Source organism: Spea bombifrons, chromosome 2 (genome assembly GCF_027358695.1).
Source record: "Spea bombifrons isolate aSpeBom1 chromosome 2, aSpeBom1.2.pri, whole genome shotgun sequence".
Lineage (NCBI taxonomy): Eukaryota > Metazoa > Chordata > Amphibia > Anura > Pelobatidae > Spea > Spea bombifrons.
The window spans coordinates 96,509,811-96,527,062 of NC_071088.1; the positions used below are offsets into that span (position 1 = coordinate 96,509,811).

At 39.7% G+C, this 17,252-nt stretch overlaps 1 protein-coding gene across 1 annotated transcript; it reads right to left on the minus strand.

Moving 5' to 3' along the window:
- Positions 1-12,632: 12,632 nt before the first annotated feature.
- LOC128473777 (acrosin-like) lies at positions 12,633-15,012 on the minus strand. Its single transcript, XM_053456014.1, has 5 exons — positions 14,943-15,012; positions 14,371-14,569; positions 13,754-14,055; positions 13,343-13,488; positions 12,633-13,169 (listed from the first exon to the last, which is right to left on the minus strand). The coding sequence occupies exons 1-5, from the start codon at positions 15,010-15,012 to the stop codon at positions 12,906-12,908; spliced, it is 981 nt and encodes a 326-aa protein (XP_053311989.1). The 3' UTR covers positions 12,633-12,905.
- Between the last annotated feature and the right edge of the window lie 2,240 nt (positions 15,013-17,252).

The following is a 17,252-nucleotide window of genomic DNA, read 5'->3' on the forward strand; positions in this document are numbered from 1 at the left end:
ATATGTCATATGCCTGGCCTCGAGTTACGTGCACACTGGTGACTGCGGTGTGACTCCCCTCCTACCAGCAGGGGGTGTGTCTTCCTGTCTATAGCTGCCTTCCTTTTGGTTACTGAGCCCTGCCCCACCTACAGGGAGGCATGGGACGCAGTGGATGGTGGAACCCTCGCCTATATAAACCCAATTCCTGCACTAGTCAATGCCTGAATGTTACAAGCTCTGGTGTCTGACACAGTGCAGATGTCATCTTCCCTTACGCCAGCTTGATAGTTTGTTGTCCCAGTTTGACCTTTGCGTTTGCTGTTTGGCTTTCCAGTCTCCTGCCCCACAACCATGGCTTGTTCCTCAATGCCTAACCTGTCTGCCTCATCCTCTAGTTTGTCTGGCTAAGCCCACTTGACATCCTTGGGCTATCTACAAGGCCCCAATGCCTTACATTTCTGCCTTATGCTGCCTCCTGTACCCTGATAGAAACAAAACAAACTCCTTTCTATTTGCTTTAGTACTTGCTAGACACAGCAACAGCTATCCTCAATTGGGTGACTTCCCATTTTTCAATAAGTTTAAAACACACTTATGAAGAGAAAAAACACTCCAGTCCATGAGCTCTCCTAACTGCCATTACAATGGCTTCTCTCTACTGAATCAGGCTAACCACTTCTATTTACACACTGCCTGCAATTTTGATCAGCCACAGGTGAGCTCCAATTAGTCCACACCTGTGGAGCTCCTCTGTAGAATACAGGTGCTGGCCTGGATTTTAAACAGCAATAAGTGCTGTTGGGGTGCTCTCCAGATGATCCACTCAAGGGACGCTTACCATGATTTGTAAATTGGATCCACTAGGGGGCGCTTGTGTAAACCGGTTCCCAATAAAAATAAAACAGAAAAACTATGATGGTGTAGTAGTTGAAACACGTCTTATGTTTGGTATATTTATACACTCACAATGTGTATGTGTTGGTCAAGGTCCATGTATAACCACACCGCGGTCCGTGTAAGGGATATATATATATATGAGAAAACACAACAACATACAAAAACACAATGGTGTAGTAACGTTATACGTTCAGACACGCCAGGATAGATGTACACTTACAGTTACAACTGGTGTGTCAAGCGTGTAGAAGCTGGTTGCCGTCTGGTGGTTTCGATTCCTCCGAATTTCCTCAATCCTTCACAGCCACGATATGGTTTATAACAGGTGAGTCAATAAACTGTTCCACCAAGGATATGTACTGGAAAAAAATGATTTATTCTGGGCGCATGCCCAACTAAGTATAAAATACAATATGTGTATAAGTATTCTTCATTAAGAAGTACTATTACGCTTTAAAATAATATAAAGGTAAGTATAAAAGGTCCGTATGTATAAAAGAGAGCTCTATATAAATTCCTCTCGATGCGTTTCGCCAAAAAGCGGCTTCCTCCTGGTGGGGGATTTAGGTCACAGAGTGTTCATGATTTAAGGACATATATCATGAACAGAATCTGCTAAATGGCTTCACGTATGTGGGCGAATGTGAATGCAACCGGCACATTAAAGGCAGAACCTTAAGTGATAGTAAATGTAAGTGTATAGTGCCATCACCAACGGACCCCCAGGGCTATTGCCGGTTTGCCGGATTTGCCAGATGACCACTCTGGGCCTGATTGGATGTCACAATTCATAAACCTAATATTGATTTGAAAATATGGAAGACTGAAGACGTGTTTGCCAAGCACACATTCATGTTTTTTATCATTAGATTAAATAATAAAACACTACTATTCATAGGACAACATGATAGAAGGATACAGAGAATATCTATACCATTTCTGCTATTACAGTCACAGAAAAAGATTACGCATTCTAGATCAGCATTGTTATGCTAGTTTAGTATAGCAGATTCACCAATCCAAAGGGTAAAAAATCCCCGAGACCACAGGTTTCAGAGTAATTAACATGTATCTTACCTACATGATAATTACATACATTGATACATACCGTTTTATTATTCCAAAATCAATACCTCCCGAGGCCACACGCAGCTACAGATTTGCTTTTTTTTATTTAATTTATTTCTTCTAGGGGTTTTATACTCAACAAAGGAAATGAAAAACTTCTATTTAGAAGATTGTTTATTGCATTCATTTAATTATGTGCGCTTTGTTAAACAAATGGCAAACGGATGTGTTTTTAACACTGGATACATTTTATCTCACCTCATTCAGCAGCTGTTGCTTAGGAAGGTCTATACAGATGGCTTACATCCAGTTCTGTTTATCTGATAAGAGATAAGTGTGTTTACATTTAAAACATTATTGATTCTTTTTTACTGTTATATATCCTTCCTTCCTTTTATTATGAAATCTTCATTGAAGAATTGTTCAGTAATTCTGTTTGTACTGGGAAAAAAGTCTATTGAATATCCCAACATCCTAACAATAACTGTATAAATGTTTATCAGTGTATTCTCAATTTATCCTTAGGTCAATCCATGATATAGTCTCACATTTCTTTTGTTGCATGGCTGACTATGGTATCCGGCAAGTAATAATGTGCAAAATTATTTTAGGGACACAAAGTAGCACCTAGCTTTACATTAAACTGGCATTGTCAGTGTACTGTATATTGAAAATACATATTATATTAATATTATAATATAATAATATTTCATAAGTTTAGGACTGTCTACATAATTACTGCTGTTGAAGGGGAAAGGCCAGGTGCATGCTGGGATCTCTCAGTTTCAGCCAAGAAGCTTAACATTGACAAATCTTTTTCTGGAAATACCTTTAAAACTACTATTATGAATACAATTTTAAAAAGTAGGATTAAAAAGAAAAAAATCATATAATCATAAATTATACACTGCAAGTATAAACAGGAAAAAATACCAAAAATATATTTGTCACCTTGTTTGTAATTTTCATTTATTTTAAGTTAACCTCTCACTACAGATGAAAAGGTCTTGGAAAAAAAATGAAAAATTGGGAAAAAAAAACATTTTTTCTGTTTTTTTTTCCAAAGCCATTCTTTTTATTTTTCCGGAAAAATGTAAATGATGTACCTCCCGGCACTCTTTATTCTATTCATAATGGATATTTTTCTGCTCCTTTCATCTTAGCTGCCGCATCTATTTCCAATGCCTCCTCACTCAGTGTTATTAATATCTTATTATTTGAATTCCTGTTTGCACCTATAAATGACCCATTTCTGTTCAGACTGTAAACTCTTTAGGGCAGGGACCTATCCCACCTTTGATTGAATACCATTTGTGCTTATGACATCAGACATATTTCATGTACATTGGCTTTAGGGTTTACTACATCAGAATTTGCTAACTATAATTCCTATTCCTTTTTTACTCCTGAGAAAAAGTGGCCTTGGGAAGCGATGTTAACAGAAGATGTGTGTGTGCGTGTAGAGCAGTGGTGAATATAATTTAAGGTAAAGTAAATCACAGATGGGAGACTTAAAGATTTATCAGTCTATGTTGCTTATTCATTTGTATGACAAAGAACTACCCTTTTTTTGCATATCATCTCATATTATAAAAAATCCTATTTGACCATCATATAATGACAAACCTAAAAAAATAGTAACTGTTTAGCATTGGAATAATATGTCCTTTGATGTAGAAGAGAAAACCCCTATATGTACGTAGAACAAAATTATTCTCGCCTGTTTATGTTTATCACAAAAGGTCTAAGCTTATGACTAAATCATCATTCTCAGATTTTTGTTTTCATTGAGGTATACAGTATCTCTAAGTGAAATCTTTTTTTGCCAGGATCAAGTAAATTTACCACTAATGTTACAATATCATGTTTTGAAAATAATTATGGCCTATAGACTGATGGCTGAAATATCCCAACGTTCCCTTTTCTTATTTAATTATTTGGGGTTTACTTGAAGATGGGAATTAACAGAAATGTGTGTCATTAATCACTTTCTGCTGAGACATTTTATGAAATGTCATGATTGTTAAACACTCTAGTTGCACAACTATGCACAGGATTACAGTCTCCAGAGGGTAGCTTTGCATTACAAGTATAGGGGCATAGTAACAATGGTTACAGTCTTGTTAGGATGTGATTACAATAAAAAATACATTTAAGTGAGTCCTTATAGAGATGAACATTAAGAGGAAAAGGTAATTCCATATTGTGACAGACCCTGTAGAGACGGATGGCCTTAGGCTTGAACAAGTAAGAATCTCTTTTATCGTACACCGGACACCAACTTTATACCTGAGACCATCTTGAAAAGAACAATACATAAATACATTAGCTTAAAGACTTTAACTGGCACCAATCAGGAGAGAGCTAGAACAGGGAGCACACGGGGTGTGGTCAGGGGCAGCCCACATCCCATTACCTTAGGGACCAATCAAAAGAGGAGCTACCCTCCCTACCATATATGGATATCCCGGGTGTGGCTGTAGCAACCAATAGGGAAGGTGCCTACCTAGCAGACCCTTACAACCTTGCCACAGATGCTCCTGTGACACACATATATATCAAAATCATAAACCTAAAAGGGCTTTGAGTCCTAACCTGCCACACCCTTGACCAGACTATGTCAGTGCTGCTACTCCCTACCCACTTTTTGTGGCTGTGAATTCTATACATTTGTGACCGTGGATGAAATCAAATTTAATAGACAAAACATAGCTGCTCTCTGACCTGGATAATTCAGAACTAGGCAATACAAAATGATTTACTTTTTTGTGAACATACAAAGAGAGGGAACCATTTGAAACAAAACACTTCCTGTTGGTTGAATCTCTCAATAGCCCTCAATCACAACTGCTTCATTTTACTTCAGAACTATAAGGTCTTTCAAATGACTAGTTTTTTTAGTAAACAATCTAAACAATATTTTTCATTGTTTTCTAAGTATTTCCTGTCTAAATGATACTAATAATTATTATCACTGTTTATTCCAAATTGTTAAATTACTGAAAACTAACTGAAACAAAGCATGTTCCAATCTTAAAAATGAGTATCTACTTTTTTATAGGAAAACTTTTTACTCTCAGATGTTGAACTTTTCTTTTTGCGAAAGCTAATATGATCCCTATCAGTTCAACTTAAATTACCGGGTCCTGGATAAACGGATTATAGGTTTACATCAAAGTGATTTATATAGCGGATTTTGGATTAAATTTTTTTGTCATTTGTCGGCCTAATGAGATTACAGCGCTGATTTTAGTAAATCAACATTTTCAGATGTTATTAGTAGAATGTACTATCTCATCATCAAACACTTTAAAACACTAATTTATTTGGATCATGAAATGCTTTGGTTCCCTCATAATTAAACGAATTGCTGCTTGGTATAAATGACACTTCTCTCTAATGCTTTATCCTCTTACCCTTACAGGTGCACTTAAAGTGTCTCAATTTCCTTTTATTACTTCAATGTTTACAGTGAGTGTGTAATTAAATTCTTATGCACAGCTCTACATATTATATTTTCAAAGCTAAAGAAAAAAAGAAAGATTTAGTTAATTAGATCTTAAACAGACATTAAATTAAAGAAAGCTTGTGGATGTTGAACTTTACTGTTGATTTCAAAGAAACACTCAATCCATTTTTTTTGTTTCTTTAATTTCATTTTCAAAATGACTGACATCCCTCCCACGCAATCAAAATGTTCTGTAACACAGTACCTTTCCAATTATTCAAAATTAGTCATTGTAAGTAGCACCGTTTTATTAGATTTAAAGTCCCATAACTGTGATTTAAGAGGTTAAAATTAGGACCTATAGTGTCTATCAGTATGCTACAAAGAGCTGTTAAGTTCTTATTCTGTGTATTAACAGCAGGGCCTAACAATTCTAGCTTATTTTATGGTTGGCTACAAATAATAATAGTATAATCAATACCAGTAAAGCATCAGTTACCTCTAAAATTTGTATTCTCTGTGCTAAAAAAAAATGCTGTAAAAATATGTTTTGACTTACGATTGATACATTTACTGATGTATACAACTTATAAATATTTAGATGATCTTCCTAATTTATATGTTATATTTTGTTAAAAATATAGATTAAAATTGACAAAAACACAATCTTTGTATACAGTTACAAAACTGTGACTAAAATAGCCTTTTTTGAAGGCTTAGTAAACATGCTTAGTTGTCACTTGCAAAGCCACAGTTAGAAGTTATATTTTTTGGGGGGCACAGTACTCGAAAACGCTACTATAACTCTAAATGTTACTAATACACACATTTTGCAGTTTTGGAGTCACTGATTCCAGAATAAACAACACAATGATACATTCATTTGGTTACAATGTTTTGTCCATCATATACCGTATTTGCTCGATTATAAGACAACCCTAATTATAAGACGACCCCCCCAAAATCTGAATATTAATTTAGGAAAAAAAGAAAAAGTCTGAATATAAGACGACCCTATAGGAAAAAAGTTTTACCAGTAAATGTTAATTCATGTAAACTATGTGAACAATTGTTTGTTAATAAAAGCTATGATTGAGAAAAATATTTTGTTTTTATTTTCTTTTTTTACAACCTCCCCCCAGTTATGCACATCTGCCCCCAGGCTTGCCACTCTGCCCCAGAAATGCCTTATACCCCATATATGCCACTGTGCCCCATGATATGCCTTTTAACCCTCTAAATGCCACTGTGCCCCATGATACGCCTTTTAACCCTCTATATGCCACTGTGCCCCATGATACGCCTTTTAACCCTCTATATGCCACTGTGCCCCATGATATGCCTTTTGACCCCATATGTGCCACTCTGCCTCCAGAATTGCCTTATACCCCTATATGTCACTCTGGCATTTAGGGAGTAAAAAGGCATATTATAGGGCAGAGTGGCACATAGGGAGGTATAAGGCATTTCAGGAGGCAGAGTGGCGTATAGAGGGTTAAAAGGCATTTATGGAGGCAGAGTGGCATTGAGCGGAAGTTGTCTACGCGGATCGCGTAGAGCTCTACACGCCACCCAGAGTAAGCACCGGGGACTCAGAAGCACCGGTAAGTTGGGGGGGGCAGGAGGATCCAGGTCCCCTGCATCACTGCGGGGGATCTGGATCTTAGTCTCATAGTCAGACCTATTTGAGGTCTTATTATAAGACGACCCCGATTATAAGACGAGGGGTATTTTTCAGAGCATTTGCTCTGGAAAAAAACTCGTTTTATAATCGGGAAAATACGGTAATTGCAGTATTGCAGTATCCAATGAAGCCTTTTTATTGGACTAACATGATATTTATAAGACAAGTGTATATATATATATATATATATATATATATATATATATATATATACAGACCTTTTGCTAGCAGTTGGTTCATCTGTGCTGCCAGGAATTTATATACTCCTGTTAGTTTCTTAAGCCAGTAGGTAAGGACCATATCTGGGCCAAGCTGTTCATATTATTGACTCACTGTTGATTGTCTGCTACTGTGATGGTGACCGGTTCCTGCTCTGGATGATTGCTGTTGTCTGCTCTCAAGTCCTGCAATCACTTTGCATTGGTGTTATATGTTTTTCTTTCTCCCATATGTCCTTCCAGTACCGCTCAGTTCCTGATGCTGGTGGTAATGCTATTACTGTGTTGTTGCACTGCAATTGGGATTACACATTAGATGATCCTTTGGAGAACAGAGCATTTATCATTCTGACCTCTGCTTCTCTAATGTATCTCCTTAGTCTGGTAGCTACTGCTGTGAGCCTTTGAGTAGCAGTCTCTAGGCCTTCAGATAGAGATAGTAGGTAAGTCTTGTTCTTAATCGTCACCCCCTTCTGTAGTTTCTACCAACTGGCTAACTTCTATCCACCTTGCCATGATCTTGGCTTGTTTTTCATGGAGGGTATGTTCTCTTGTCCTTCATGAGTAATGTGTAACCAAGCATTTCCAGGACTACAGCAGCTGTAGCATATGTCAGTTCATTAGTCTGAGTTATGGTAGCAGTAGTGAAGGCTGTAAGGCATCTATTGACATCTTCAAGCACACTAGGTGATGTCCTGCTCCACTAAGCCTTGGTAATCGCTTTCAAGGGTTGACTATAGCTAGTTAATCCATGATCTCATGCCTCATCTCAGCTGCTGTTCTCTATAATAGCAGGGGTGGTAGTGAAGTTCCGGCTTCTGGTTTCAGGTGCACAAGCTGTTGTTCTTCTGGATAGAGGTATCTGCAGCCATTGTCACAGACCTCTACATAACGACTCATCCTTCACCTTCTGTGCACAGACCTCCACTTTCATTGCAGGCACAGCACACCAATGGCCCTAAAGTATGTCTGTTCCCAGGATTGCTACCACTGTTGTTCTTGATTAAAGACAATCTTGTGAAGACATCATACTTATCGTTTATTCTTCACAATCGTTTTATCTAGCTTTGAAGCATTCTCAAATCCCCTCCTACTGTGTTATGATTTACTTTCGCCTTCACAGTTTGTTTGTTTTTTTGACAAATTAAATATATCTTGTGTATAATAGCAGTTTTGTTCATTATCCCTTAGATTTCTGCCAGTATTCCACTCAGGCTCTTTTTTCATGCTGAGGTGTCTGCAAAAAATAAACTCTTTTGTAATATCAGTCAACTGTATTATTCAAAGGACACCTATACAGGATTAAATGCTGAGTTACATTAACCACAAGTAAAACGCAAAAATAAAACCACACTATACATACCCTTAAATTAATGAAAAATGTAATTTGAACAAATTAAAGTGTCTTGCACGCATGCAGAAGATAATTTCTCAGAGTATGCCTATATGTTTGTTACAGAAAGATTCTATCACTCACATAGTTATCCTTTTCTGAAAAGGGGTTAAAGCTATACATCTTATGCATCTTGTAAAATTACCAGATTTATGCATTCATATGGATCAAAATACCTACAGGTATAAATATATATTTATCTATATTGTGACAACCCCTGTAGCATGAGGGCCATAAATGTCACCACACTGACTTGTGGCAAACAGTGCTTTTTTCCCACCTGCTCAAATGAAACACCTGAAAACAAAATCATAAAAAAAAAACAACAATCTCACAATTGGAGCCCTCTCTAGCTATACTATGCTAGCCAGACTGACCAGCCTAAACACCGACTAACTAGACCTCCCAGCCAGACAACATACAAAGGTCCAGGCAAGTTTTCCCTGATTTGGTTTAGGCAGGGCCAGTCCTACCATGGAGCAGAGTGGGGCAATTGCTCCAGGCGGCACTTATTTTTTTTTTTTACAGCGGAAGAGAGAGAGGGCGCCGAGTGGTTTTCGCTTACCAAGTTGTCAGTACCCGCTCGGCGCCCCTCTCTCTCCTCTGCGAGGCTCTAGCTCGGTCTCAGTTCCGGCTGGTAATGCTGAGCGCCGGAAGATAATTTCCGGCGCTCAGCATTACAAGCCGGCACCGAGACCGAGCAGGGAGACTCGCCGCAGGACTGCTGAAAGGTAAGTACAAAGGGGGGGGATAGGGTAGATAATAGGGAGGGAGAGGAAGGGTAGATAATAGGGAGGGAGAGGAAGGGTAGATAATGGGGGGCGGCAGAGGAAGGCTATATAATGGGGGGGCGGCATTTTAAACTTCGCCCCAGGCGGCATTATGCCTTGGGCCGGCCCTGGGTTTAGGGATAGTCTTCTTCAGGGCCTTACCCTGTGAGCACAGAGGAACTTCCTCTTCTCACAACAGTCTCCCTGATCATCAGATTCAGGGTTTTTTTAAGGAGGGAGATAATGTGGGTATGTATGGAGGCTAGAGTGGGTGTTTGTATGTGCATGTTTTAGTAATGAGGGGGGGTCATAAAAAAATGCTCACCCAGGTGCCACTAACCCTAGGCACACCCCTCGAAATAACACTTTAAACTCTACAAAAGCTCCACTTACTTCTTATGATTAACTTACCTGTAACTTCAATGACAACGATTGTAAATTCTTTTTCAATTCATCATGTCTTAACTCCCATTTATTTTTCAGTATCTCAGTCATAAAGGCATATGTATTATTATAACTCAAATCGAGTGCTTTAGCAGCTACAATAAAACCAAGGTCAACTATGGTAGAATAAATGAAATAAGACAATCTTTTCCTCCTTTATCTATACTAAATCATATCCCTGTCACCGTACTTTACATAGTTGTCAATGTTGCTACAGGGTCATTTTTTGTACCTCAACTATGTCTTTATCAGATATATCTGTATCCCTTGAGTTCTGATGTATTTTTAAAATGTATCTCAATTAATGTGCAGAGACTAATATATATATCACTGTTTTGCTTTCAGTTCTTTGTTCATTGAACACTTACATAGCAGATATAAATTATAGACGATTTATATATTTTATTGGATGAAGTGCCATACAATTATTGTTTCAGCTACATTACGAAGGAGTCTTTTAAAAATATAATTTTGAAAGAAGTTTTTTGACAACTTTCTTTCCTTATTCAACACTATAATGAATATAAAAAGTAGTGTTCAGGGAGTATGGTGTGGTTCAAAAGGCATATTGCAACCAACTAAATAAAACTCAACATCTCACATCTGAGAACTAATAAAACCAAGACCGTACAAAAGTAAAATATGATAATGGGAGATAAAGCAATTAAATGTTTGACAATTTCATTTACATGATTATATAAGTTTGAGGTTGAGTAGGGATTCCTAGTGGATTAGCTACACTAATTGTTTAATTAAAGTAATGTGACCTGTGTGGTTGTTTTTCTTGTGTAATACAGAATAACATTTGGACCTCACACATACCTGGGAACTTTAACGATAACCTAAAACTGAAAACATTAACTTAAAAGGTTTTCTCTGAACTATCAAGTAACATGGAATTGCTGCCATGTGAAATAGCGGGACCACCTGCTGTAGAGTGACCTACGCAATATTAGGCAGGTGGTCATAATGTTATGGCTAATTGCTGTATCTGTGTTATCGCATCCATCATTCTACAAGTCTGTCAGTCATGGCGTGGTTTCCACTACAGTAAGGATGACTACATACAGGGACGCACCTAGAATATTTGGCATCCAGGGTGGATCCTGTATGTGGCACCCCCACAAAAAAAAAATTCTGAATAAATAAATTATTGATTTATTAATAAATTAAGAAAGTTGAAATAAATAACATTTACTGAACAGATATGGTACAGCATAACTCCTATCACTATACACTAAGCCAGACATTGGCGTGGTAGGCCTCTTCCCCTAAAACTGCCTGCCTGTGCCACTGCTGCCCCTTTAGCAGCCTGCATGTGCCGCATCTGCCACTGAAACAGCCTACCTGTGCCACCTCTGCCCCTGAAACAGCCTGCATGTGCCAACTCTGCCATTGAAATAACCTACCTGCTCCAACTCAGACCCTTTAGCAACCTGCGTGTACCCCATCTGTCCCTTAAGCTGCCTATCTGTACCACATCTGCCCCTAAAGAAGCCCACATGTGCCACCTCTGGCCCCTGAAGCAGCCCACCTGTGCCACCCCTACCCGGAGACAGCCTGCTTGTGCCACCTCTGCCCCATTAGCAGCCTGCCTGTGTCACCTCTGCCTCCCCCAATCAGCCTGCCTATCCCATTTCTGCCCCTAAACACTCACTGACCCATTAATTCACCCAATTATTATTCCGCAACCACTTGCCTCTCTTGCATTTTTCACTGGTCCAGGAGCCAGCAGATCATCACTTGGGCCGCGCAGACATCTATGCAGCCTTGTGTGAGGAAACTCTTTTCCTGCTCAAGGGAAGTAGGATGGCCAAAGTTAGGTGGCTGTCAGGCCACCGAGCACCTTCCTGACGAGTGGCACACGTGGTAGACCTCCCCCTACCCCTCTTTAGGTATGGTTAATAACTACATACTAATTAGTAGACTAATATTACCACAATAAAACCCCAATGATTTCAACTTTTAGCAGCCAGAAGAAGAAGAAACTGAGGTTACAATTTGCACAGACTCATCAAAATTGGACAATGGAAGACTGGAAGAACGTTGCCTGGTCTGATGAGTCTCCAGGTGGCTGGGTCAGAATTTGGCATAAACAAGCATGAAAGCATGGATCCATCCAGCCTTGTATCAATGTTTTAGGCTGGTGGTGGTGTAATGGTGTGGGAGACATTTTCTTGCCATGCTTTGGGCCCCTTAGTACCAATTGAGCATCGTTTAACCGCGACAGCCTACCTGAGTATTGTTGCTGACCATGTCCATCCCTTTATGACCACAGTGGCTATTTCCAGCAGGATAATGCACCATGTCACAAGGCTCACCTCATCTCAAACTGGTTTCTTGAAAATGAGTTCACTGTACTCCAATGGTCTCCACAGTCAACAGATCTCAATCTAACAGAACACCTTTGGGATGTGGTGGAACGCGAGAGTCGCATCATGGATGTGCATCCGACAAATCTGCACCAACTGCGTAACACCATCATGTCATAAAGTGGCATATATATACATATATATATATATATATATATATATATAAATACACTGTTAATTTGGTAATATTCCCTGGGTGTGGCTTTGCAGATACTTAAAAAATTGCTGTTTAAATATCAAAGGAAAGTAGGCTATAATTCAGTACACATTAATATACATAATAGCCAGTCCTAAGCAATACACATTCAAGAAAATAAACTATGTCCACAGCATTCTAAAGTAATCACACGTACACGTCTTTTTTATGCTTTCCTATTTATTGGCTTACTAATCTATACAATCAGGTCTACTCATCGCTGACATGTTATTCACTCTTGTAAAGAAGATGGCCCAGATTTGATGAATTCTTCTATTTCTGGAGCACCCTAAAATCAATAGGTCTTCTTGCCAGCTTTGCCGAGATTTTCGGCTAACACAATCAAGTCTACTCATCGCTGACATGTTATTCTCTCTTGTAGAGGAGATGGCCCAGATTTGATGGATTCTTCTAGTTCTGGAGCACCCTAAAATTAATTGGTCTTCTTGCCAGCTTTGCCGAGTTTTTCGGCTAATTTTGGCCAGATTTTTTTTGCGGCCTTCATCTTCAGAGATTTAGATGCAGGTTTCTTCTGGTCGTTGAGGTGTTTAAAGATCCACTCCAGGTAGAACTGGGTCGAGGTGTAGACTCCAGGGTTTTGCTTCTGGCCACAGCCGGAGCCCCAGCTGGTTATGCCAACCACAGCATAAAACTTAGTTTTGTGGTTTTTGCACATCAACGGTCCACCACTGTCACCCTGCGTGATTCAAAGAAAAGAAAACATTCCTTAATAAAGACTTTAAATAATTACCATTTCCCCGACTGTTCATCGGCCCAGTTTTATAAAACAAGTACTGACCGGGATGTTGAAAACATTAACAATGCATCATCACTGAGTAAAAAAGGACATGTGGGGGAAAATTGGCTTACCTGGCAGCTATCGATGCCTCCCTGTTCATATCCAGCACAGAGGTTGTAGTTACCCAAAGCTCCGTTATACCAGGTTGGGCTGTTGCAGCGTTCCACCGGAATCAGGTTCACAGGAGCTTCCTGGAGGATATCCGATGCTTCAGTAGCTGAAGAGAAAAAAAGAGTTATTAAATGCAGAGCTGGCCTCAGAAATCTTTGGACGAATAGAAACCTACAAATGGATCCGTGCCCTCTACCACCCCATGTGCCTCCCACCACACTTAAAATGGGGCCACCTGCTCCCAAAGTCCAGAAAGGCAACACAAGAGAGAAATCCCTGGAAAGGGGTCACAAGGGAAAGAAACCCACAACTCTGAGATAAGGAGAAAGTCTATAGATATGTACAAAATCTACAAATAAAGCTGTGCTTACATCCTTCCTCAATGACACCCCAGCCTGCGATGTAGCAGTCGTCCATTTTACTCAGAATCGCCTGTTTGGCAGGGAGACACGCTGGCTGAGTGTAGTCGTCAAATATGATGGGCTTGTTCAGCTTAAGCAAAGCGATGTCGTTGCTTTCCGTTTCAGGATCGTATTTCTCATGCTGAATCTTTTCTGTTATGGTACGGATCTGAACCTTTGTCCCCATCTGTGATAGTTGGTTGGCGCCAAACACAAGTCTCCAGGAAAAATATTCACTGAATAAACCAAGGTAAATTTTATTAGTTGTCTTACTTTTTCAAGCATTAATAAATATCATATTAACCAGAACACATGCAGTGTTTTCTTTTATGTCATAAAGGAACGAGCCCCTACATAAAGTCAGGGGTTTGAGTTTCCCCCAAAATAGTCGTGTATTATGCAGATATTCAGGAAATAATCATATCCATGGTTTCTCCTAAAGAACAGATGACTAGGGTTCTGGTTATGGGATTTATGTTAAATGTTTCTATTACATGCTTAGTTAGTTGTATTGCAATATGCACTGGCCCGTCTCATAAACCGTACTAATTCTGCATTTTCTGCCATAAAACAATTAAGTTACTTACTTGCCGATATCCTTAAAACAATGGGCAGCTGTCAGAACCCATGAAGGATTCAGGACGACACCTCCGCATAAATGAAAATACTCTTTGGCGATTTCCTCCTGGATACTCACTGTCCAGGGCCAGTTACCGGGCTCCGCATCCTTTCCCCCAACCACGCGGGAGCCACGGAAATCCTGCACTAGGGGTCTGTTTCCACAGACTGAAACGGAAAGGACAAAACATTTGAGAAACAGCAGATTTTGGCTTAAAGTAAAATAGCACACAAAAAATAAATGTGAATTACTCCACTATATTTTTTAAGAATAAAGTAAGATTGAATTTAGTGGTATTAACAGAATATTAATAATCCAGGGTACACATTTTATTAAATATGTGAGATTTAAAACTATTTGACAGTTAGACAACAACCTGTTTAAATTAGTACAAAGGATGAAAGCGGGGTTAAATATTTAATTATAATAGAATAAGCTATAAAACTATAACACATCCATAAATTGCAATGTTAATGGTAACAATCTCTGCCTTATATTTCCTTAAAGCTTCTGATGCCAAATTCTCTGTAATAAACTCACCTCCATCTTCAGAGCTCCCATAAACAATGAAAAGAGCCCAAATTATAAATCCGATTAGGAACAGCTTCATGGTTAGTGCTGTGCACTAAAAAGCTGTCATCTTATGCACAGAGTGCATAGAATATGTGTACCTGTGTGTATTATGACATTGTCAAGGCCTCTACTAGGTCACAAAATAATGAATCTCAGCCAATCACAGGCACACATTAAGGATCAAGGCAAGAAAAATGCAAGAAAAAAATGTGCTTCTTCTCTATCATTTAATAAAAACTATTAATTTGCTGCTTTCATAATACAAAAAGTGATCATTAAATGCAATTAAAGGAAGACATTGAAACGAGTACCCTGTGTTAGTTTGTTCTATTTACCCTTATATATATAAGTATTAAGCAATAAAGCATGGATCATGCAAGTTTGGGATCACAGGAATGTTCCTGTTTTTAAAAGAAAAGCTAATTTTGTCCATTAAAATAACATGAAATGGATCAGAAATACAGCGCAGACGCTGTTAATGTATTAAATGACTATTGTAGCTGGAAACAGCGGATTTGTAATGAAATATCTTCATAGGCGAACAGGGGCCATTTATCACTCCCATCACTCCCATCACTCCTGTGTTCCAATGACTTGTTTAATCCAAGTTCAAAAGGCTAATTTATTGTAAGAGAACCCTTTTGCAATCAAATAACAACTAGAAATTTTCAAATGGCTCAGTGAACTTTTTTTATATAGTTTAGTGTGTGTGTGTATATATTTATTTATAGATATATTTATATAAACCTACACACACTTTAGCAAAATACACTTACTCATACACACATATTCATGCTCCCTTGCACTGAGCCTAACAATGGGGCAAATGGGGCAGTTGCTCCGGAGCCCTGGCGGTTGGGGCCCCACCTGCTGCAGTGTAGTTGAAGCATCTGTCCAGTACTTGGGTGGGTGAGGTGAGGGTGTAGATGGAGACTCACTTGTTGTATGGGGTTCCTCTTCCAGCAGGCGTATTTACCAAAGAGTAGGGTAACTGCGGGAGGATCCCCAGCCATTAACCTGCTGCTACAGGAAGAGATGCTCTGCAGGTAGGAGCTGTCAGTGTGTATACTGCTGTGTGAGTATGGATATATGTGGGGATATCGCTGTATGGATGCACATGTATGTCTGTGTATGCATGCATTTCTGTGTGTGTGCATGGATGTCATGTATTATTAGCTGGAAGAGGAAGAGAAGCCCAATATGCAGGGCTGATGAGGAAGTCCAAGGCCAAACAGGCAGGCAATTCTGGTCAGTAGGCAGGCAGCGAGAACAAAGGCAGAGTCAAAAGTGCAACACGGGTCAGTGGGCAGGCAGCGATAAACAGGCAGGGTCAAGCAGCGATACGGGTCAATAGGCAGGTAATGAGCAAAAAGGCTGGTTCAGCAAAGGGACAGGAGCCCAGAGCTGGAGACACAGTGTGTCTCAGAATATCTGAGCGCCGACATGAAAGCGCTCAGGCTTTTAAAGGGATCTCAGGCATTACTCCTGCAGACCCGCCCCCTGTGAAAGAACACGTTGAGGAGGGCGGTGCCGAAGGAGTACATGGGAACTCCGCCCCCTTTTCTGACATCCCTGGGATCCTGCTGTCAAGTCTCCAGCTCCTGCGAGGAGTGAAGACCTGGGCGTGGGGACAACAAGGGACGACGCAGCAGAGAGGACAGATGCCCCCTCGCGCATCCGCGCCTCCCCCCCTCGTGGCTAGTGCACTGTGTATGTTTGTGTGTGATTATATATAGATATATGTGTGTGTGTGTGTAAGGGACTGACCACCTGACCCTAATCTACCCCTCCTGCTGCCATCCTACTACCACAGGGTGACGTCTCATCTCTGTTATAGGAGCGCCGTTACCAGGTGTCTGGGTGCTGGGTAGGTATGGCTCCTGCTCTTACTGCTTCCTATGGTAATGCTTTACTCATTAATTGTAAAAATAAAACAAAAATTAACCAGTACATCCAAAAAACCAGTGCATCCCAAGAATCCCCTATGGACGTACCAGTACATCCTGCCCTTCTTGCTACACAGGAGATCAGGCTGTCCTTTGACATGGCTGGCTTTCTGGTGCCCAATCTCCTGTAACCACTTCCGACACGAACGCCGGAAAACTGTTACATTTTGAAAGTCTGTGGGGACTTGCATAGAGATCAGTGTGATCGGTGCAGGGGGGTCGGAGGGAGGAGAGTGAGAAACCATGTTTCTCACTCTTCTCCCATGCTGAAACACAAAACAAAGAAAAAAATGGTTTGTAATTAAAAAAAAAAAAATCACAAAAATAATTG

Coding starts and splice junctions, on each gene's coding strand:
- LOC128473777 (XM_053456014.1), bottom strand. CDS start 15,012: ATGAAGCTGTTCCTAATCGGATTTATAATTTGGGCTCTTTTCATTGTT. Junction 14,570..14,942: donor TGGGAGCTCTGAAGATGGAG/GTGAGTTTATTA, acceptor TTTCCGTTTCAG/TCTGTGGAAACAGACCCCTA. Junction 13,170..13,342: donor GAGGCATCGATAGCTGCCAG/GTAAGCCAATTT, acceptor TGAATCACGCAG/GGTGACAGTGGTGGACCGTT.